Here is a 24,360-nt window from a genome sequence, read left to right on the forward strand (position 1 = left end):
TGGTTATTATTACATATGGTTATTATTACGCAAGTCATCTGACTATTTGTCCTGCATGAAACAAGACATTTGAAGGCGTCATAGTGAGTTTATGTAATTTCCTGGACCTTAAAAAAAAAGGATTTCAGACTCCTAAGTGTTAAAAAGTTCCAGAGCTCCTCATGAGGATTTTATGCTTTGTAAGGTGACCTTGGGTGTCATGAAAGGCGCCTCTAAATTAAATGTATTATTATTATTATTATTATTATTATTATTATTATTATTAAACGTACCTTTGACAGTGAAAAGAGTTGAAAATGAACTTGTGACTAAATGAGGACACAATACCTGCAGTAACGTTGTTGCGCCACTCTGGGGCAGCAGAAACAATTTACATATTTACGTTTATATGACTGTCTTATGGGCAAACACTGGCCAATTGACACATCCAGCAGAGGGAAATATGTGTCTGTTAAGCCACTAAATGCTCCACTATTAGATTTTTAATTTTTTTTCTTGCTTCCATGGGAATCTGAGAGGGAAAACCAAAACAGACCCTGACCCTTACACTGTAAAAATGACGGACACAAAAAAAACTGACTGAATGCAATACTTGATGTTTTAAAATGTAGGCCTATGTTAAATTTGCGTCATCATGAAGGATTACATATTAAAGTAAAGACAATCACATGAAATAAGGACACTAGGCCTATTTTTCAGGAAGGGGAAGGAATACATTTTTAATAGAAAAATATAATAAAACATTTTCTTTTTACATTTAATCAGGAGGAGGATGTGGAGGAAAACAAGGTTAACTAAACAACACTTTTACATGTTCTCCTTTAAAGGTGCACCGAGGAACTTTCAGTTTTTGTTCATTCTTGCGCCCCCCTTTGGAAAAAAGCGGTAGATTTTTTACTACACCAGCTGTTGTTCCTGAGTGAGCAGCGTACCCATCACAAAAGCATTAAGAAAAACTATATAAAATTAGCATTCTTTGCACTGATGGTCTCGTTTGCTGTTACATTTCATCAGAGGAAAAATGAGACTGTTTCAGATATATAAAATAGTTCCTCGTAGCACCTTTAAGTGCTTTCTTTGGCCAGTGGTTGGTGTGTCACCCTGGGGTGCAGGCGTAGAGGTCATACTCCTTGTAAAGCACGTAGTCCTTCAGTCGCCCCGGCAACGGCAGGAAGCCCATGAAGACGGGCGAGCGCAGACGAAGCCGACCGAGACAGCGGCGGATCTTCAGACGACAGAGATGCTGCAGACTGCGCGCGCTCTCTGTGGAGGGAGGGGGAGGAGTCTGGTGTAACTGGTATATACTGATAAAGTTTCATTCCATTTTCTAACTTTTTACATTTTTTAAGATTATATTATTATTATATTAAGAAACTAAACAATGTCAAAATCAATTTGTACAATTGAAAAAACAACCTCCTGAGCAAATTAAACTAAACACGTTGGTTTGGAATCATGAAATAAAATTTGAAATGCAAATAAGTTGGAATAAAGTAAAGAAATTACATTAAAGTATATATTAATGAAAACATTCTATTGTCACGGCCCTGGCCATATAGTGTTAGGTTTCTGTTTGTTCTTGCCTGTTTTCCTTTGTTTTTCTATGTGTATGTTTTCGTTGGAGTGAGACCTCTGCTGGGGTTGAGTGATCTTTTCTATACAGCCGCTGGTGGTTGGCCCCCTGAGTGGCGGCAGCCGATTGGTAAAATATACATATGTATGCATATATAGGCCTATAATATTTTGCAATTATTAGGATATTCTTGATAAGAAAATAAAAATAATATTTTTTAAATCTAACTCCAAATGTTTATGGATTTGGATGTAAGTAAGTCATGAAGGGACGTCCACAAACTTTGTACAACTCCACTAAGTAGAACAACATTCCCAGTTGTCTCTTGAGTTTGTATATGCACAAGAAGCAGTTATCTACATCCAAAGCCAAAGTCAAATTTATTTCTGTAGCTCATCTAAAAACCACATCAGTTGACCAACGTGCTGTAACAATTCAATCAATAAATAATCCATTGTATGTCCTACCTTGCACTCTGCAGATGTCTGGCCACTGCGGCTGCTCCATGAGCGTCGCCTTAAGCTTGGAACACAGAGGCACATGATCCATGTAGTCCAACATCAAGCGCACCACCTGCCCCGAGAGGTGCTTAAGCCATCGGACTGTTATCACCTCACAGAACTGCACGGATGGATGGATGGATGGATGGATGGATGGATGGATGGATGGATGGATGGATGGATGGATGGATGGATGGATAGATAGATAGATAGATAGATAGATAGATAGATAGATAGATAGATAGATAGATAGATAAGCGAACTTCAGATAATTCGGCTGACAAATGTTGTTACCGTCACAGAGGGATAATCTAGTTGGTTGGGTGTCACAGCTGGTTAATTACCAAAGTGTCTCTGATCACAGTGTCGGTCCATCCCTCAAAGCCTTCTGGGACGTGGGAGCCGTTGCCATAGGGACAGTCAAAGCAGCGTGCGATATCGTAACCATAGTTACACAGCATCCTGAGGACCACCTAACATTCAACATGAAAATACTTAAGTTACAACAATATTTTATTCTATTTTATTTTGAATTAAACTTAATTTATTCTACTTTAATCCTAAATTTTACTTTGCACTTGTGCTGTAGGTCTTGGACTCTATGTTGTGCATATCATATGACAAAGCCTATAAAAGAACGTTTCATTAAGTTCCTCTAGGAATAATGGCCGTATATCTCAGTTTACCTCGTCTTTCAAAGCGTACTGCAGCGCGGAGGGGAAGTGTGTTGTGTTCACTTTGCAGTAATAGTTGACGTTGGCTCCGTACCTCAGCAACAGGTTGATCAACTTGTGGTTTCCAAGACGCAGAGCAATCTTAAAGAGACAGGCACACGGTTCAGCAACAGGGTTCTGATGTAGACCGACCATCTGTGATGATGGGGTGTGGGGATTGGGTGGCCTAGAGCAGGGCTATTCAATAGGCGGCCTGCGGGCAAAGGAATATTTACTGGCCCCCGCCTTTTTTTTTTTTTTTTTGTGGTGCACAATTAATGTACTAGCACATGCGATGTGTGCTTTTGCATGGTCATAACTGCGCGAAATGCCGCAATCTGCAGTTGCACTGTTGCACTTAAAGTACATTTATTTCTATGTATTTTGATAAACTGTTGCACTCTTGAGTAAACCAATAACTATGTATTTTGATAAGCTGTTGAAGAGTTAACCTATTGTGTTTTCCTGAACTGATAAGATTGTTAAACACTTAAACAACAGGCAGCCTATGTTAATCAAATAGGGATTTTTTTTGATAAGCTGGTGAACTCTATTTGATCAAATAAAGACAATATATGCACTCCTATGTCGTTGTAGTGTTTTACAATATATGTAGCTATTGATGTGATGCTCATCAATTTTAGGCCCCTCATTTTGGATAATTTCCACCAACCGGCCCCCATTCAAAACTAATTGAATAGCCCTGGCCTAGAGGAAAGGTGGCCGACCAGTAACCATGAGGTCGCTGGTTCGATCCCCGACACCGGACAGGAGGGTGTTAGTTGTAAAACTAGCAAAGGCTGTCTACGGGGGCCCACCGTCTCTACCATTGTGTCCTTGAGCAAGATACTTAAACCCAAACTGCTCCAGGGGCGCTGTACTGCGGCTGACCTTGCACTCTGACCCCCTCCATAGTGTGGTAATTTGAGAGGGGAGATGTAGTTTTAATTTCAATGTAGCCAACAGGGCCGCCTTAATGCACGGGCTTACCTGGGCTGAAGCCCCAGGGGCCTCTCTCAAAAAAAAAAAAAAAGTTTTTTTTTTTTTTTTTTTTTACTGTCTCAATATAGGCCTCTGATCTAAGAAGGCCCCGAACATTGTCATTTAAAACAATAAATTATTGACTGGCTCATGATAGGCCCCTAATCTTCGTAGGGGGGCGGGCGTACGGAGAACAGGGGCCTATCATGAACCATTAAAGAAAAAGGAAAAAGAATCACATTATTTTTGGCCTATGAAGATCAAGGGGCCTATCATTCACCAGTACATTTTTGTTATTTTTGTTTAATAACATTGTTCGGGGCAACGCAGATCAAGGGCCTATATTGAGTTGAGCCATTAAAAACAAAACGAATAGTTCAAAGAGAGAAGTAGCTTTGGGATAAGGGATTATTTAAAAAAAATGGAGTGCTGACTGACTGGATTTTTTAAACCTGTATATTTTTGTTTCTGCTTTTTGGTATTTCTGTCTCGAAATTATTCCAGAAACTAGCTCACATAGGACACAGTTGATTTAGCCTTAGTTTTCATCTCAAAGTGCACCAGATTGATGCATTTTACTTTAAAAGGTTCAAATTTTTCTTCCGGGGGGGCATGCCCCCGGACCCCCCTAAAAGGTCCTGGGACCCCACCGCTGTCTCCTCAATAACTTGGAAAAACACTGTAACCAACCATGTGTGTTTGGTTATTAAAAGTCATTAGACCAGGAGGGGGTTATGTACATGTTACCTTAAGTGATTTTGTATTTCATCAATAGAGATATTGTGGTGTAGACAAACATGGCTTTAACGCATCTGTATTGTAAGACCGCCGCCCGGGGGGCCTACGAAACCTCTCAGCCCCAGGGCCTAGTGGCAGGTAAAGGCAGCCCTGGTAGCCAACCATTGACTAATAAAGTAACTTAATGATAGGTGTTACTGTTCCTTGACCTAACATCAGTATATCCCCAATAACAAATCTTGTGTCCCTGAAAGTGACTCAAGTCAGAAACCCACACACACACGTATCTTTGTCCTTCTATCTTTGACCCTAATTCCTAAAGGAAAAAAACAAGAAAGGTCCTCACAAAGTACACACAAGTACACTCACCCTCTCTCTCTCACACACACACACACACCTGCAGACATTTGAGCGGGTCCATGTTTGTCCTGGCACCTTTCTCCAGCAGCAGCTTGGCTGACGGCACATCGTTATTTGAGACAGCGAAGAAGAGTGCTGACTTCCTCTCATCGTTATAGCGACGGCTCACCCAGTTAGGGAGCATGAAGTTTGGGTCGTAACCTGCCTCCAGCAAAGCCTGAGGGGAGGGAGGGAGGGAGCGAGGGAGGAGGGACATTCAAGGGGTGCGTTCCAATACCCACACTTCCTTTGCTTTTTCGTATGACAACAAAAAAGAGTTAGTACTTCACAATACATGCGGTCAGATGCAGCATGCTGAAAATTGTCCTTCTAAATCCTATCGCATTTTTTAGTGTTCAAACCAGCATGCTTTTTAACTTAATTACTTTCCAGCCCTAATCAGGGCTGAACACACGCACACACACACACACACACACACACACACACACACACACACACAGACACACACACACACACAGACACACACACACACACACACACACACACACACACACACACACACACACACACACACACACACACACAGACACAGACACACACAGACAGACCTTGATGCAGTGTGGATGTCCTCCTGAAGCAGCAGAGTGTAGCGGACTCATCCCGCTGTCCTCTATGTTGTCCATAGAAGTAACTGGAATCAGCAGCTTCAGCGATCTGCAGGAAACATGCACACACACACACACGCACACACACACACACACACACACACACACACACACACACACACACACACACACATAGAGTAAATGCTGCAGTTGTTAACCAGAATAAATCAAAACAAACAGTTGAGCTTGTTAAACATGATGTCGTTATTACTCCAGGTATCCTCTGTGTGCGGCTTGGTGGATGGGCATGTGCGCTGTTTGTTTGGGAACGTTTGCGTCGGCGCCGTATTCCAACAACAGACTGATGACGAACGGGTCTCCACACGCAGACGCCTCGTACAAGATGGACGCCTCATCCTGGGCCTGGGACAGCACGTTGGCTCCTGCAAGAGCAAGACACACACCCAACAAAATAAATATAATGATAATATTTATTTAAAGCACTTATTGAAAATCTTATTGTCTTAAATGTATGTGTAAGTCTACTATTCAATAGACCTTCATCAGGCAAACATGAAAAAGGTATCTTTACTTTACGGATGTGCAAAGTACCCTTCTGTTTTGAAAACACAAATTTGAAAGATACAGCCTAATCATCATAGGCCTACAGCAGGGCTATCTCACTTAGTGTAGGCCTACAGGACGAGATGATGGAAAGTAGTGTTTTATGTTATTGTGTTATTATTACTGATGAATTAAAGCTGGGGTGGAGGATCTGGGGAGAAAAATGGCAGTTGGGATAGAGATTCGAATTCAAATACCTCAACCGCTCCACTTGTTCTCTTTGGTCCCTCCCCTATGGTCCCTCCCTGACACGCTCTACACCAACAAAGTTGTGCCAAAGTAAATGGACAGTCCCAACAGCCAATAAGAACAAAGAATCGGAGCCTCGCTCTGATTGGTCAAAGTGTACAGCTCATGTTAACTTTGACCAATCAGAAATCATATACCCCAGGTTTTAAGTGTGAACATCTCATTTCATATTTTGTTAAAGTTATATATGAATAGTGAGAGTAAAACTGCTCACTCAATCCGTTTTGAGATCTCAGGAAAAGCAGAAAAATGTTAACAGATATTGCCGCCTTCCTTGACTAAATAGCAGCGGTGAAGTGACCTACCTACATGACACTTTTTTGACTTGTTACCTATAGGTAAAACAATGTCCTTAGAAACATGTTAAGTAGGCATATTGTAGCCTTTTTTTCTGTTGTTTGTGTTCACTTTTTCAGTTGTCTATTTGTGATCTAAACAATTTTTTAAAAAACTCACCTTTGTTGAGTAGCGTCTGCAGCACCTGTGGGTGTCCCCTCCTAGCGGCCAGAGCCAGCGGTGTGAGCCCGTAGTGACTGGCGGGGTCCGGGTCGGCTCCGGCCTCCAGCAGCAGCGTCACCATGGAAACTTTGCCCGACAACGAGGCCTCGTGGAGCGGGCGGCGACCATGGCAACCCTGCTGGTTAACTCTGGAGCCCCGCCCTAGCAAAAGCTTCACCATGTCCGTGTGATCTGAACGCACCGCTAAGGGAGAAAAGGGTCAAATAATAATTAACTACAAATAACTGGTAAGTGACAAAGTCTGGTGTCCATACCCATATACATTTCTTTATACTAATAACTGTTGGTTAAATGCTGTAAATGTTAGGTGACAAGCCTAGAGTCTGGTGTCCATATAACTAAAGCTACAGTGCATAATTATTTTTTCATTAGGCTATATATTAATGAATGTCGGTTACATTCAAGCCATCATCAAATGAGTTGAAACAAAGTTGATTAAAACTCTCTCTGTATTTCTCAGTATGGCAGCGTCTGCAAACTGGTGTCAACCCTCGCCACTGGTGCAGGAGCTCAAGAAGTGCCCAAAAAATGTTTCAGTTGTTGATTCTAGTAGCCTAAGAAAAAATATGGACTTAAATACACCCTTTAGCTTTAAATACTAACTTTTCGAAATCTATGCAAGGAGCCAAGGACATTTTATTTTATAGGCTAACACAATATAAATCTGGGGTTAGTTAAATCTCATCTAGAAGTTGCTAGTTCAGTCTGGAGTCTATTAATTAAATTATGTAAGAAAGATTAAAGGTGAAGTAAGCGATTTATTTATGTTAATGTAAGTGTTAAATCGCTCTTTATTCATACAGTGATCACTTACATAGTGTGCACGTTTCAAAAAGCCGATCTCTCACTCACTCGCTCTGTATGTAATCGGCAAATAATCTTTTCGGGGATCCCGAAACTGGTAGGCCCTATCCAATCAGAAGAGAGAACGCTACAAACTGGCACCCGTCTCACTGACGGTGCACTCAGAGCGACAGATGGGTGAATGTGCCTCCAATGGCATAGCAGGTAAAAATCCTTCCCAATGTCTGTTTTGATGGTTTTTATCATGTTTTATCACACTTACGGATCTGAGATGATGCTAGATAACTCGCTGCTTGAAAACCGCAGTGCATTAATGTGGTGACGTAGGGACGAGCGTGGGGACTGCTAACTGCAGTAACTGACAGGAAGTTAGCTAAAAGAACCATTCCGCTTACTGAACCTTTAAGAGAGATTGAGAAACGTCAAACACTTTAGTTGTTTAATATTGTTGATTTCTGTATGACCATTTTAATTATTTATTTTTGTAAATGTATGAAATAAATTGAATGAAATAAAATTAAAATTAAAATATTAAAAAACTATTTTTTATAAAAAAGTACAAAATAAAGTAAAATTAGGCTTAAATCAAATGTTGGTGCAGCCTACCGACAAACAGTGGGGAATCTTCCTTCTGATCCTGACAGTCCACATTGGCTCCGTGCTGGATGAGGAACGAAGCGTTTTCTATCAGACCGCGTTCCACTGCCAGGAACAGAGGCGTCTCCCCACAGACAGTCCGGCTCTCCACACAGTCTGGGCCCGAAGCTGGGGGGCAGATTAACCTCTTTATCACTCATCACACATATGTAAGGCTACCTCTAGTTAATAGTATACATATTCATCACTAATCATTTAATATTTCTCTTTTTTAGATATTTAAAGGTGCTCCAAGGAACTTTCACTTTGTGTTAATTCTTGCACCACCTTTGGACAAAAGCGGTAGTGTTTTTACCACGCCAGCTGTAGTTCCTGGGTGAGCGTAACCATGACAAAGGGCATTAAGTAAAACTATATAAAAATAGCGTTCTTTGCACTGATGGTCTTGTTTGCTGTAAAAAAAAATGAGACTGTTTCAGTAATTTTTAAAAGTTCCTCGTAGCACCTTTAATATTGTATCAGTGTTATAGCGGATACAAACCCTTTAACGTGAGCTCCAGGATTGTGATGTTGCTCTGAGCTGCGGCTTTGTGGAGAGGAGTCCATCCTCTGCTGTCCATCTCACAAAACCTCTCTCTCTGTCGCACACACAGCTCCTTCAACAGCTTCTCGTTACCTGGAGGGATAGTAGAATATAATTAGGGTTGCAAAGGGGTGGAAAGTTTCCGGTAAATTACCGGAAAGTTTCCAGAAACTTTCCACTGGAATTTTGGGAATATTCAAAATTGGAAATTATAGGAATTAACAAAATGGCGGTAATTTAATTTTTTTTTTTTCATAACCAACCATAAATCAAAACTTTTAAACACTATGTTTGGTCATAGGCAGACATCCATGCAAAATAATACTATCAAAAAACATTACATTTGAACAGATTTATTTGTAAGAAGAACTTTATCAAGTTGATTATTTTATGAACAATCAATAATTTCACTGAACAACAAAAAGATGAATGTTGAGTAAAATATTACTCATCTGTCTGACCCAACACACTCGATAAATAAAGTCAAATGTCCCCCCACCATGTGATGGAGGAATGCACAGAGCATGTAGGGGACGTGGCCTCAGTACCCCTGCAGTAGGATGTGTGCTATGTGCAATTTGCCAAGTGTACTTGCATAAAATCTGGTTGTTTTAGTCAAGATTATGCTAAAATGTATTGTCCCCAACTATATTTAAAATCAAAGCTTAAGCCTCTGGAAACCTGGTCTAGTAAAAATCAATTTATGATATCAAGTTGGGTATCTCAATAAACTTTAAAAAAAAATCTGATTTGAAAATAAATGTTCATAAATATATTAAAACTTTGTTGAAAAAACTGCTTTTTACAGTCTAGAACGTTTGCCTGGACTGAAATAACATAGTTAGGAGAATGTAGTGCATTTGGGTTGCTTTAAATTTAGTAAATTCCCGTTTATTCCCGTTAATTCCCGAAATTCCCGTTAATTCCCATAAATTCCCGTTAATTCCCATGGAAAGTTTCCAACTTTGAAAATTCCCGGAATTTTGCAACCCTAAATATAATACAGAAATATTTCAGCATCTTTCCCTGGCTTCAAGCTATAGTGCGTAACTTTTTCATATAAATGAAAGCTCAAGAAGTGCCCAAGAATTGTTTCAGTTGTTGATTCTACTGCCAAGAAGAAACCTGGACGTACTGCAGAAGACATAAATTCAATGCCCGATCATTGAAGCGCCGCTAGTGTTGTTGTTATTACTTAGAATTCCTCATGGGGACGACAGAAGTTACGTACTATAGCTTTAAGATATCTTATAAAATGTGAATATCTTACAAATGAATTTGTATTGTTTTATTGTAGATCACGACAAAAGCATTGACGTTGTTGGAGGCCTTGTATCCCCTCTCCTCACCTTGTCTTATAGCTGTGAAGATGGTGTCGCTCTCTTCAGATCTAGGCCCTGGACTGTGAGGGGAGAAGATAAATAAAATGATGAACTGCTGAGAGAGAGAGAGAGAGAGAGAGAGAGGGAGAGAGAGAGAGAGAGCGAGAGAGGGAGAGAGAGAGAGAATGCTTTGGCAACATTGTTATTGACACGTTCATGCCAATAAAGCCCCTTTGAACTGAATTGAGACAGAGAGAAAGAGAGAGAGGCCGAGAGAGAGAGAGAGAGAGGGAGATTTCAAACATCTTAGCGAGCTGTATTGTTATTTTCAGACTGACCTCGTGTGGTCTTGTTGTGTGGTAGATTCTCTGTGAGATTCTTTCTGCTTGTTGCTTTCCTTCAGACTCTGTTCGATCATGAACTGAGTCGCTTCATCTTCGTCATCCTCCTCTTCCTCCGTCGTCACAAACTGCTCAAACTCCATTATGTCATCATGTGAGATCCCGTCTATGTTTAAAAAATGGCAAAGAATGTTTTTGACGGCATATTTCGCTGGACTAAATTTTCTGATCTGCTCAGTGTTTGTTTTATATACTATCTATGGTTCAAACTAAATACCACTGTGTTTGATAAGTTCAATTTGTGATTCCAAAACTAATCTTTAACACTTCTGAATTCTGTCTTCCCATTAGATGATGTAACCTAAAATACGGCCCTCTTACTGCAAGCTCCAGCACTTCTGCTCTCAATTCACCGGCCAGTGTTGTTGTTGTAAAGCAGCTGACCGGCGCGGCGCTAAATGTTTACGTCACACCTGACGCTGTTTACAAGCACCTCTTTCATTCCGGAACGCTGTGTAAAAGGAGCTACTGATGCGCCAGCAGGCCGGCGTTGCTTGGTTCTGTGTAAATAACACAGAAGCAAGCAAAGCCGGCATATTGGAGTGATGTTGTTCCGTCAATATGCCGCAATCTCTGTGTAAAAGGGGCTCTAGAAACAGGAGTTTACTAAAGGTAGTGAACACCAAGAAAAAAAAACCAAAGCTATCATCTATAAAAGGGTAAAATGGCATTTATTAAAACCTGGCACATTCTACAACTAGAGTAAAAATACAAGTTCTTGAAGAAGGCTGAACGCCAAAACGTGTTGAAGTTGTGTTTTTACTCTTTACTTTTTATTAGAACTGAGCTTCAGACTAAAGTATGTGGACACAGTGCCAGGGAGAAGGAAACCTGATTTTCATGTCGTGAAGCCAAAAGTTCTTCTATTAGAGATCGAAAAGGCAGGTGTGTGTGAAATGTGTTTGACATGAGACGCACTCACACGCACACTCACATGCACTCACACGCACACTCACATGCACGCACGCACGCACACACAAACACGCGCACGCACACACACACACACTCACACTTCACATGTTGTACCAGACCTGCAGTTAATGTTGGTTTTCCTCAATATGTAAAAACTAACTTATCTGACCTTAAACAAACTGTAGTTGCAATTTAGAAATAGGCTACTGTACAGAAAAAAAAGAAAAAAAACATTGACAATTAACTGGTTGGTAAACAGAGGGACTGACAGGACATATCAACATGTCTTTAAACAGACTTTAACTTTCTCTGATAGACAACACTGTATTATTTTTTTACCTTGTGGTTTAGAGTTGCGTCGTTGTTTCGGCCGTGGACTAAACGCAGATTAAAGAGGATCTGTTGTAGTTGCTGTAGGTCTCAGAGGGGCGTAACGGAGTAGCAGGGCATCTGATACCTGTTACTATATTTACCCCTCCAGCTACGTTTATAAAGTTAGTATGACACAGCAGAACAGACCAAGGCCGGACTAGGCCACTAGTTCACTCCCAGCTGACAGCCCACTGTGCAGTGTGTGTGTGTGTGTGTGGCCATTAAATACATGGCACGCACTACTGCAACTGTCAAATTGTTTCATTGTCGATTTAATCTGGAGAACTCTTTTTTTTAAAGCATTTGTTTCATTTATACAATGCAAAAGGTGATGTTATCAAATATTTCGTCCAATGACAAAGATGTTCAGTTACAATGATATAAAACAGAGAAAAGACGCAGATCCTCACATTGAAAGAAGCTGCAGCCAGACAATGTTTAGAATGAAGTAAACTTTAATTTATTTTCATTTTAATCAGTATTCAAAATAGTTGCAGATAATTTTTTTTGGCAATCGACTAATTGAGTGTCTTATGGCAGGGTTGGGTTGGCAGTTATACCTGTCCAAGTGTCCTCGGGAAAACAATGAACCTCTGGCTACTGCTTACGGACAGGCCTACACCTTGAACGTCATGCACTATGCAGTCTTCTAAATCAGGTCTTTAAACATTCCTGTTAAAAGAAACATTAATCACATATTTAAAAAAAAAACACAGCTCTATTGATTACCTTCAAAATCATTTTTGATGTGCTTTTTATCTTTTAATTTTGTTTCTTTAGTGTATTCATTTTTGTAAATTTGAAATGGTAGTAAAATTGTAATGTTTGACCACCCCTCTGTAAAGCACTTTGAATTGCATCAGTGTATGAATTGTGCCAGACAAATAAATTGTATTGCCTTTGTCTATTAAGGTAGAAGTACCAGATGAGGTTGCACAAAACCAGTTTTTATTTATAGGCCAATATCACAGCCCTTTGCCTCAGTGGGCTTCAGTCTGTACCCGATGACACCCTCTGCTTAGACCCTTAACACTCCCAGCAAAAAAATAACTTTAATAATGTGGTGCATTAGATAGACCAGAAGTGTTTCTTTTTAATGTATAATTTCAGCCACTACACATTATATGCATCTTTTCAATCTTTTGCTTTTTACAGAAACCCCGAAGCCTTAAAGATGTCTTGATTGAATACTGTGAACTTGCTGTGGGTCGGCCATTAATGTTGATTATTGCACTGTGCCAGTTGCTTGAAAATAACCCAGATATCTCAACTTCTAAAGCACTTAAATAAACTAAACTTTCCATAAATAAACTAAACTTTCCATAATCATTCTGAGCACTATACAGAAGGTTATTACAGACCAGATATGTTCACGTTAATTGTCTGATGTATGAACCCAAAAAGACATTTCCATGCTTTTAAATTCCTTCTTCAATATACTCTATAGTCAATCAAATGACAACACAACACAAGTAGACTGTAATTGAAAACGTTTATTATATTTTCAGCTGTTTATGACCTAGGTCTCTCCTTCTTGCCTTTGTAGAGAGCCAGCAGGGAGACGTTGGCTACCTTCACCACCTTGAAACGGACGCCGGGAATATCTCCCACGGCGTGACCTTTACGTCCGAATCCTGCCACCAGGACTTCATCGTTTTCCTGCGAGACAGAGAGGAGAAGAGGTGAGGAAAAGTTGACGAAGCAGGGTTGACTATACTCCTACTATAATATGTGACTGCTTATAGCTACATTTCATAAAGGAATTTAAGATAAATATCAATAGGTCTTTCAAAAATATCTATAGATGTTGGTATACTTTCCACTTTATATTAAATTAGCTGTGGCTTGACACATTTTTGACACCAAACTGCATGAATACATTTTCGTAAAATCTACAAAAAATGAAATCAAAAAGGCATAAACCATTTTTTTCTAAGAATACAATCACAAACTATATTTTTCTGCACTAAATGGGCTTGTTTTGCTGTTATTCAATGACGTTTACATGTCGGAGATTTACCTCGATGAAGTTGAGGCAGCCATCGTTGGGGACGAAGGCGGTGATCTTCTTGCCGTTCTTGATGAGCTGAACTCTCACGCACTTCCTGATGGCAGAGTTAGGCTGCTTAGCCTCAACACCACTGCAGACAGGGAACCAAAAAACAGACATTAACACATGGAATGGAAGGTTTGCATGTTTAAGTTTAATTTAATTCCGTCTTGTAATTACTGCTACCACATGGCTCATATTGGATTTCATTTGGTTCCATTTCAGTGTTGTGACCCAATGTAAATATAACAATTTAAAAAGCTGCCCATAAATAATCCTTCACAACATTGTAACAAATTACTGCAGAACGTTCCAGTGGGTAGAATAGAGGGGGAGACTGTTGACCACCAGCATCCCAAACTGAGAACTGGCCCCTAACATGTTAACTGGAGTCTGTAAAGGCTTGAATTGGGTTCTACAGTCAACAAGGTGGTTTCACATTTTCTGAAGAGTTAACAGTAACAGCTGCCTTTAGTCCTATGTTTTTCTTTTCTTGCTTTTTACCACAACAGAAGCAGTTTTCGGTGAATCAACACCAGACTAGAGTGTTAACAGCTGATTTAAAAAATGCCAAAGTGTTTGTTTGAGAGCGCCAGGGTCTGATAGGAACAAGTTATCCTTCAAACACGGGAAAGGCTCTCAGCTTCATTTTCCTGTACTATCAATGACCACGGCAACAGAGACGCCATGGTCACTTTCGATACAGGACCGTCCTATATGTATTAATCAGCCTGTATCATACTGGTACTCACACTTTCTCAAGTACGATGCCCTTGGCGTGGGAGGCTCCTCCGAAGGGGTTGGCCTTCAGGGCGGTTCCCAGATGGGCCTTCTTGTATTGTTTATCGTGCCATCTCTGCTCACGGCGGTGATTCCGGAGCTTCCTGGCTGTGCGCAGACCACGACACTTTCCTGAAGAAAATTAAGAAAATCAAGTTAGCGCAAGTACTGGACCGTCGCCTTGGAGTTACCAGGATTCCTGCTGCTACTTTGACATCAAATTCAGAGGGCCAGGGAACCCTAAGATACCCTCAGATATATGTGGAAGACACATTTAAAAAAAATATATATTTATGCCAAAGGTTATTAGAAAACCGCTACTCCATTCAAGTGTTACTGTAGTTCAATATCTGAAATTTGAATTATCCTCTTGAGGTCAAGAGTTTCCAAACCCTTACAGTTTAGTTTGTAAAATTCAAACTTCAGAGATGAAACCATTCCTTCACCAAATACAGTGTGAAAACAGCTGATTTTAAAACAGGGAAGGGGTTTGTTTGAGAGCGCCAGGGTCTGATAGGAACAAGTGATCCTTCAAACACGGGAAAGGCTGTCAGCTTCATTTTCCTGTACTATCAATGACCACAGCTATAGAAAAGCCACAGTCACTTTCGATACAGGACATCCTTTACATACATATATTAAAATCATTAATTATTTTATTATTATTATTTTAATTTTTTGTATGTCATGCTCTCACTGGTCACTCCAGTTGCTTTGACACAAAAAGCAGCCGAGTCTAGATTGGAGTTAAATGTGAAGCAAATTGGAATAAGGAAACAAGTTTCTACAGAACAGACTCAAGAACACAAGGTATGAGGATATCCATTTCACACAAGTTACAGAACTCACAATAGTCAGTTCAGGACTTATCATTAGAGGCTGTGGAAGTAGTCACTGAAGGAAGCAACATTTGTTTACCAGTATTTAACATACAAAATCCGTTTACACTTGCATCAATTGCCATGTGCGTGTATAAAAGCAGGATTTGACTTACAATCTGACGACTGTTAAAAAGCGCAAATTGAACGAAGCTTAGCGTTAGGAGCTAACGTGGAACCAAAAAAATAAGTATTATATAAAATGTTCTACACCGTAACATCGGACATTTGGTAATTTCATTGTTTAAGTGATTAATTACATAGACAGTGTTTCATTTAATTGTATAAAATCAACCACAGCCGTTTAAAGTGTAAAATGATCGCATGCTACACTTGGAGCTAACATGCTAGCGGACGTGTTATGGCCGCTCCACGTTGTGCGGCAGAACACCGCATTAACGGCTCGTTTTCTAATTCACTGAGGACATTTTTCCGTCTAAACGCGTCGCAAACAGTTCATAAGGTATTTATGTGCGACACCGATGTGAAAAATCTGAGCAGTTAACACATTTAGAAGGTTTTTTGGGCTAAGTTGAAGACGTACCCATGATTTCTGAACAGAGTCTGGGATGGAAAGGAAAGTTCCAGCATGCACCGCGGCAATGTCTTGTCTGAGGACCCCGGCCAGGCGTGGCCAGAAGATGCCTGACTGAAATTATATAATGGATAATATACTTTATATGATATAATGTTTTTTTTATTGTAAACAAATAGGTAGGCCTAGTAGGCTACAGTAGAACTCCGTTTAAGGATGTAAACAATAGCCACTGCTATAGCAATAACAGCTGTCTACAGTACGGTAATTGTTCAACAAATAAATGTAAACTGGAATACATTTGAAATGTATAAAATTTAAATCATATAGCCAAATAGTTTTTGCAAATGAAGTTTTAAGTTTTCAATGTCAAATATGTTTAAAAATCTGTATTTATAAAAAAAAAAATTATGAGCCTAATCATTTAATGGATCTAATATTTTGCTAAGATAGCATATTAACACATTTGATTGTGTACATTTGGTCTGCTGAGAAAATGGTGTCGCTAAAATTAGTAATATATCAGGATTCTTTAGTATAATATCGCCATGGCACAAATCAGACAACCGGTAGCAGAACATAACAATTAAATATGACACAAAAGAGAAAAATGTCATAGGACTTCATTGTTTGTCTATTAAAAGTTTCAAAACATTCTTCTTCAATAAATTCAGTGAAAATAAATAATAACTGAGCTCAGTTGTTTTCAAGAATCTATGTTTATGTAAGAAGAATTTGTTGAATTAAATAATAATGAATAAAGTAGGCCTATAACAAGATACACAAATCAATTATTTAATTAATGTGACTCCTTCTCTGTTTTGATCCATGTCTAAAACTAGTAGATTTGACACTTTCCACATGTGTCAAATATTCATAAAGAAGATGAACAATTTCCCTTTTGTGTATATAGCTACTATTTTTTATATGGTTAAATGTACGAAATGTAAAGACTCTGCTGTGTCAGAGCAGTTGTCGTTATGCGGACCTTTGAATCTGCTGAAATGAGATTTATTTTAACTGGTCGGAGCTGAGCTGAAAATGACAAATTAAGTCAAAAGCCAAATGTCTTAAACCAGGCAGAGAGGGGCGGGGCCTATCTGTCTCAGCTGTCTCCCGATTGGTTGATCCTTCACTCCAGCGTGACTGCGGGGTTTACATGGTGTGGGCTGATTAAAGTAGATTATGTGAAGAGGGGAGAGAGAGAGAGAGAGAGAGAGAGGGAGGTAGAGAGCGAGGGAGGTAGAGAGAGGGAGGGGGAGAGAGGGGGGTAGAGACAGAGAGAGAGAGAGCTAGAGAGGGAAGGAGAGGGAGAGAGAGAGGGAGAGAGAGAGGGAGGGGGAGAGAAGGAGAGAGCTATAGAGGGAGGGAGAGAGAGAGGGATAGACAGAGGTAGAGAGGGAGAGGGAGGGATACAGTGTGCCGGCATCCCACTCTTTGTCACCACGGCGATGGCTTCACCATGGAAACCCTGCTGCAGCATTCTCCTCCTCCTTTATCTCTTTGTCATCCATCTGAAACCGTTTTCCTGCCTCGAGCGTCGGCCTGACGACAGGTATGTAAAGGGAGAAAGAGATAGGATGTCTGACCTAGATGCCTGTCGGTGTATTACCTCTCCTTACTCTATAATCTTTGACTCTTGACAGGTTCAGAATCAGCTCTGAGATTAGTGATGTGTGTTGCTACAGTGTGTGTGTGTGTGTGTGTTGTGTGTGTGTGTGTGTGTGTGTGTGTGTGTGTGTGTGTGTGTGTGTGTGTGTGTGTTGCTACTGTGTGTGTGTGTGTGTGTGTGTGTGTGTGTGTTGCCACCGTGTGTGACCTACAAGGAGCTTCATTGGTTGTGTGTGTTTTGTTTAATTTTTCATTTACCGCTTCAGTCAAGTTATTTTTTGATTTGGTCATTTGGAAATAGAGGAACAATTTAAAAAAACCTCCAACAACATCTGATCAAATTAGCCCATGCACCACCAGCTATAGTCTCCATCTATCTGTGTCTGTGTCTGTGTCTGTCTGTCTGTCTGTCTGTGTCTGTGTCTGTGTCTGTGTCTGTCTGTGTCTGTGTCTGTGTCTGTGTCTGCTGTTGAAGGCAGGACATGTACAGTGGGTTATGTCAGAGCTTTGGATGCTGCTGGAACAATGCTGCTGAGACTGAGCGCTGGAACTCAGCCAAAAAGATGTTGCTAAAAAAGAGGTGCAACATTTCTGCGGGTCTGCAGAGGTGTTGGGAATTCTACAGTACTGGCTGGTGAATGGACCAGACTTATCAAATGGATGCTAAACCCATGCAGATTGGTTTTGATGCAGGGTTTTGTCAATATTCCCTGTATTTAATTGCATGTTTTATGCCCTGAGTGTTTTCGTCACCTAACCCAGACCATGCACAGATGCTTCACAGATGGGATGATAATATTTCTCTGTGCGTGCTGGATGTGTCAAAACGAACGCAGCTGTTTGCAGTGTGGTGGCTACTGAGGCAGAATCTGCAAAATCTCCTCTTGGCTGAAAGTCACTGCATCATTCCGTGTGTGTGTGTGTGTGTGTGTGTGTGTGTGTGTGTGTGTGTGTGCACGTGTGTGTGTGTGTGTTTGTTTGGGTGTGTGTGTTTGTGTTACTGAGGCAGAAGCTGCAAAATCTCATTTTGGCTCAGAGTCATGCACCGCCCTATCATTCATGATCTGTGTGTCTGTGTGTGTGTGTGTGTGTTCACATGATTTTAGGATTATACAATCAGTGCAATCCCAAAATCCACAGTCCTGTTATTTGGCTGTGTCATTGAGTTTGGGATGATTTGACGTTTCTCTACCTCTCGTTGCTACCAGAGCACATTTATAATACATCTATTATGTGATGAGACTAATGTTGAACACGTTTTATTTGACCCTAAACAGAGGTGACATAGATAAAACAGATTATTTAGCATTTTATCAGGCTACATGCTCCTCCATAACCGACCAGAGTATATAGACAAAGCAGTTTTGCATCGATTTTGGACAGAGCTACATGGATAGGCTTCAGGTTTCTCCTGTGAAACAACAGTGTGTTTTGTGTGATATACCTTTAACTGTATGTAATGTCAAATGATTTAGTGTAATGATCTGTTAAGGGCCAGATGTGCTTCAAAACAGACGTGTTTAGCATGTTTATCAGTGCGAACGGTTCAAACATTCATACATTTTGAGCCGCAGACGGACAGTGTGAATGGATCCTCAATGCACCTGCTTATATAATCACTTAAAGGGGAAGTCAGTGATTCTGGAGAACGCTTGTTGTTAAAATCACTTTTTGTCAAGATCAGTGAATATCTCCTAAAGATCTGTTACCTGTCCGTACTGTGTGTGCACACGCAAAAAAAAAGTCCTGGGCTGCATGTTCCCATTCAAGTCAACCTGATTCAGTAGATAAATGTGACGCTTCAATAACTCAAAACAGCGTTGCATTAGAAGATAATCCAGACAGAAATTATGAAAACGATTTAATAATGTATGACCTGGAAGATTTCTGGGAGACATGTCCAGCATAAAGACAGGAACAATTATCCCTCTATTTGAATGTGCATATCCCCTGTAACCACACCCATAGAACTCTATTTATTTAGCACTTACTTATTTATACTGCACTCACTGTACCACTATGCTGCTCTTATAGTGTACTGGAAAAAATACTGCAAATTTACTGTGCATGTCTTTTACTGTACACTATAGTAACTTAATCTGAACATATCTGTCTATACTGCTCATACTGCACTGACTGCTCTATTGTTTACACTCTACTGTTATATTGCACTATATACTATTCCAATCATATTGCGACTATAATTCATGTACACCTTACTTCTCTTTTGTACTTCTGGTTGGACGCCAAACCTCATTTCGTTGTCTCTGTACTCTGCACAATGACAGTAAAGTGAATCCAATCCAATCCAATCCAATCCAATCCAATAAAAAAAAGTGTTTAAAACATGGATTCACATGGACCAGCTAAATTTACGTCAACAGATTGAGTTGCCATGCAGTTGTCATGCACACGGCTTAGTTGTCGACAGGTGGGATGACAGGTGGTGTGTGAAGGTGTTCACGACAGCAAAGTCAAACATCAGTCTCAAGGATTTCATTCAACATTTAATTTAAAATGTTGCACCAGTTAATGGGTGGTTTGCTTGTGTTTCTGTCAATCACACATGATCAAACCACACAGCAATGATGAAGACAATAAGAAGATTTTGTTTGTTAAGCTCAGAATATGATGTAACTAAGTCTATTGTTTTTAGTTTAACTTTCTTTTTTAGTTAGAAATAATCATCTTCATATGTCCTGTCTGTCGGTAACTTTATGTTGTACTGTTGTTGTCTAACAGGTCCCTCTTGAGAATGAGACCCTGTATCTTGTATAAAAAGGTTAAATAAAATAAAAAAAAAAAATTCAAAGAGCAACTGTATTTTGGGGCTTTAACTGCAGATAAGTTCCAGGATGTATTGAAGCGTTATTTCCGCTGTTCGTAGCATGAAACCTGAATGTTGTTCATCTATTTTTATTCATTTATTTTTTCGTATATTAAATCTTGTTCCAGTTATATGTTTTATTTTACTACAACAGTCCGTATGTGTAATGTGGGTCAGAGCTGTTGTCCTGTCACTATCTCTGTTCCAGGCCAATTGCTCCGTCAGTCACCTAAACTCTAATCCATCCAGTGAACAACTGGGTCAGTGGGCTAACTACCTACACTGAGGCATTCTGGGTATTGGATAACAGGTCCACCTTCTGGTCACCATCCTCGCTCTCTCATTCTCTCTCTCTCCTCTATTACTGACTTTAGTTGATATGCCTCAAAGGAAACAAAGCACATACATGTGTCATTGTCATTGTCTGGGGCCATACCCTCCAATGTACAGTCAAAATATTCACTATAGTTACTGATTTGGTCTTTATGTTTGATCTAAGCAAACAGCTCTGATGATCCTTAATGACCTGTAAAAGCAAGAAGACCAACAATGCTATTTTTATAGTTATTATTAACTAGGTCTTAGGTGACCAAATGATTCACGGCAGGCAGACTGGAAGCATCCTGTGTTTATGAACGCTACTGAATCCAATGATGAACATTGTATCAGTTATTTATTGATCCTCTTGTCTCTTCTGTTCACAGTGCTGCTGCCTCTTCAATCCATGGTAAGTTATATCTATCTATCTATCTATCTATCTATCTATCTATCTATCTATCTATCTATCTATCTATCTATCTATCTATCTATCTATCTATCTATCTATCTATCTATCTATCTGTCTGTCTGTCTGTCTGTCTGTCTGTCTGTCTGTCTGTCTGTCTGTCTGTCTGTCTGTCTGTCTGTCTGTCTGTCTGTCTGTCTGTCTGTCTGTCTGTCTGTCTGTCTGTCTGTCTGTCTATCTATCTATCTATCTATCTATCTATCTATTTCTCTCTCTCTCTCTCTCTCTCTCTCTCTCTCTCTATCTATCTATCTACAGTATATTGGACATATTTTATATCATGAGATCATTGATCTTGTCATTGACTGTCTGTGTAGATGACGGGACGGCTCAGAGTGATGGAGGGGTGTGGATGGACGACCAACCGCTCAGACCACTGCAGGTAAACTATCAGTGGAATCTGCTCCCCCTCCATATCCGCTGTGCCACTTCAGTGGAGTCCTTCAAGAAGCTCCTGAAGGCACACCTCTTCTCAGAGGCCTATGACCTCTAACCCGCCCCCACCCCCCTGTGTACACAAACACTGTACTTCCCCCCCTTTTTTGTGAAGCGACCTTGGGTACCTTGAAAGGCGCTATATAAATTCAAATGATTATTATTATATTATTATTATAGTGGAGGAGGAAATATGAACAATCAACTATTTGTGTGGATATGCAACTAACTTACAATAAATGAACACAAAAGCAAACACCAATCCATTTTACATGATTAAATTCACCCAATCAGTGACCACACAAGTAGAGGTACTATTAGCCAAGTCTAGTCGAGTCATCTATATTTATACAGCACATTTATAACAGCCGAGGCGGACCAAAGGGCTGTACAGTAAAATAAGTAAAATACATTACATCCAAAACATCATAAAGACACGTTAAAGCAAGAATTGACACACCTATGGACATTGGTTTAAAAGTATTTCCAGACAACAAGCAAATATGTGAAGTGCCATGAAACCGAAAATGTTCATCCTTTATCTCACCATATGTCTCTCTCTCTCTCTCTCTCCCTCTCTCTCTCTCTCTCTCTCTCTCTCTCTCTCTGTCTCTCTCCCTCTCTCTCTCTCTCTCTCTCTCTCTCTCTCTCTCTCTCTCTCTCTCTCTCTCTCTCTCTCTCTCTCTCTCTCTCTCTGTCTCTGTCTCTGTCTCTCTCTCCAGTCTCCAGAAGTCTCACGGAGGAAGTTACTTCAGATGCCGGGAGCTGTACTTCCCTTCCCTCCCCTCAAGGTGGCGTAATATCTAGGCGTTATATTGTTGGACACCTGGAAATTCTTGTGTATAAAAACCCACGATAAAAAAAAACATTTTCCAAGAATAGGATTGTAACAACGCGGCCATAGTATCTATATTTACATATATGACACATACGAATGACCTTTTGATATTGGGAGCCTTATATTGTGGATACCATAGGATAGCAGTAACACTCATATCTGCCCCCACCAGGTGTTGTCCAATGGGGAGCCGTGCATCCTCTTCCAGGCCAGGAAGCTGTCCCTGCGCTACGAGAGGCAGCGGCACCTGGACCTGACGGAGAGAGCCTTCTCTCCACAGAAACCTGTCGACACCAGCCAGTCTGTCTGCCGCGACGACAAGGCCACGTATGTCCACACGTCTGTCTCGCGCTCACAAGCCTTTACTGTCATCAGAAAATAAAAATAAATAAACTTAAAGATTCAGTAAGCGGAATGGTCCGTTTAGCTAACTTCCTGTCAGTGACTGCAAATAGCAGTCCTCTCCCTCGTCCCCACGTCACCACATTAATGCACTGCGGTCTTCAAACAGCGAGTAATCTAGCATCATCTCAGTAAGTGTGATAAAACATGATAAAAACCATCAAAATAGACATTGGGAAGGATTTTTACCTGCTCCGCCATTGTACGTGCATAAAAATTAACTCATCTGTCGCTCTGCGCGTGCACCTGCAGTGAGACGGGTGCCGGTTTGTAGCGTTCTCTCTTCTGATTGGATATCAGTTTCGGGATCCCAGAAAAGTTTATTTGCAGATTACATGCAGAGCGGGTGACTGAGAGATCGGCTTTATGAAACGTGCACATTATGTAAGTGATCACTGTATGAATAAAGAGCGATTTAACACTTATATTAACATAAATAGATCGCTTACTTCACCTTTAAGATTTAGGCTTTTTCATGATGTTAACAAAAGAAAGATATTGGTTATACAATTGCCAATGGTCAAGAAAGAGTGGTGGTAAGCAAGGATTTAAAGAAGGTAAAGCTCCTAAGAAGCTACAATAAGGTAAAGGGTCATTGCGACTGGACAATAAGGTTGTAGTAACCTTGACATCCAATATGTATTCAGTTCCTTTTTGATACATTGCGCTCATGAGGCATGAGATCACAGTGACTTTGACTTTGGTTCATCCTTGAATTACAGTGGACATTTTTGTGCAAGGTTTGAAGAATATCCCTAGAAGCGTTCATGACACATTTTGATCAAAATAATGACCTGGACAGGCTATCGCGGAGGCATAAAACGTCTAACAGGCTTTCCTAACATTGTTCCAAGTCCAAAGGGGAACAATAATGTATAACCTTGAGTGTCTGACCCTCTGTCTGTCTGTCTGTCTGTCTCTCCACCAGGCTGGTCATGAGGTTTGGAGATGTGGAGGATCTGAGAGACTTGTCCATCAGGTAAGACAAACCGTCTGTCTGCCAGTGAAGCCTGAGGTGAGATCAAATGTTAAAGGGCGGTGAGCTGTTAGGTCATCATGTATGCTACTTATAAGAATGATGAAGTCATCTCTCTCTTTTAAAAAATATATATTTTCGCACCTTGACAGCTCTACAATTTGACAGGCTGAATGGGGCCACTTTAGATAAAAAGTACTTTCATCCATAGCTTAAAGACCTACTTCACCAGTGGGAATATGAAGGTGTATTGAACTCTGAGATCCTATGTAGTATAAATGCGCAAACATTTTTGAAATCGGTTCACCCTAGCCTGAGAAAAGGCAGAAGGAGTTTTTCGGTCTCACTGTCTAACCCTTCATTTTACTATGACATCACATTAGTAAAAATG

At 40.3% G+C, this 24,360-nt stretch overlaps 2 protein-coding genes across 2 annotated transcripts; both read right to left on the reverse strand.

Annotated features, from left to right (window-relative positions):
- Positions 1-1,046: 1,046 nt before the first annotated feature.
- Positions 1,047-10,652, reverse strand: asb14a (ankyrin repeat and SOCS box containing 14a; the record flags this gene model as incomplete). The annotated part of the gene is made up of 12 exons (XM_080025893.1): positions 1,047-1,263; positions 2,041-2,194; positions 2,418-2,546; positions 2,760-2,888; positions 4,903-5,082; positions 5,474-5,579; positions 5,742-5,913; positions 6,800-7,045; positions 8,273-8,431; positions 8,805-8,939; positions 10,196-10,248; positions 10,507-10,652. The coding sequence occupies 12 exons, from the start codon at positions 10,650-10,652 to the stop codon at positions 1,097-1,099; spliced, it is 1,776 nt and encodes a 591-aa protein (XP_079882019.1). The 3' UTR covers positions 1,047-1,096.
- Positions 10,653-13,331: 2,679 nt separating this feature from the next.
- Positions 13,332-16,178, reverse strand: rps23 (ribosomal protein S23). Its single transcript, XM_080026158.1, has 4 exons — positions 16,106-16,178; positions 14,656-14,815; positions 13,874-13,994; positions 13,332-13,512 (listed from the first exon to the last, which is right to left on the reverse strand). The coding sequence occupies exons 1-4, from the start codon at positions 16,107-16,109 to the stop codon at positions 13,366-13,368; spliced, it is 432 nt and encodes a 143-aa protein (XP_079882284.1). The 5' UTR covers positions 16,110-16,178; the 3' UTR covers positions 13,332-13,365.
- Positions 16,179-24,360: the final 8,182 nt, after the last annotated feature.

The sequence above is a fragment of the Ammodytes marinus genome, assembly GCF_949987685.1.
Source record: "Ammodytes marinus genome assembly, chromosome: 4".
NCBI classification, from domain to species: domain Eukaryota; kingdom Metazoa; phylum Chordata; class Actinopteri; order Uranoscopiformes; family Ammodytidae; genus Ammodytes; species Ammodytes marinus.

What these genes read in the sequence shown, in the direction of transcription:
- rps23 (XM_080026158.1), bottom strand. An exon ending in GGCATCGTACTTGAGAAAGT is followed by an intron (nt 13,995 to 14,655) that starts GTGAGTACCAGT and finishes CCCTGTCTGCAG; the next exon opens with TGGTGTTGAGGCTAAGCAGC. An exon ending in GCTGCCTCAACTTCATCGAG is followed by an intron (nt 13,513 to 13,873) that starts GTAAATCTCCGA and finishes TCTGTCTCGCAG; the next exon opens with GAAAACGATGAAGTCCTGGT.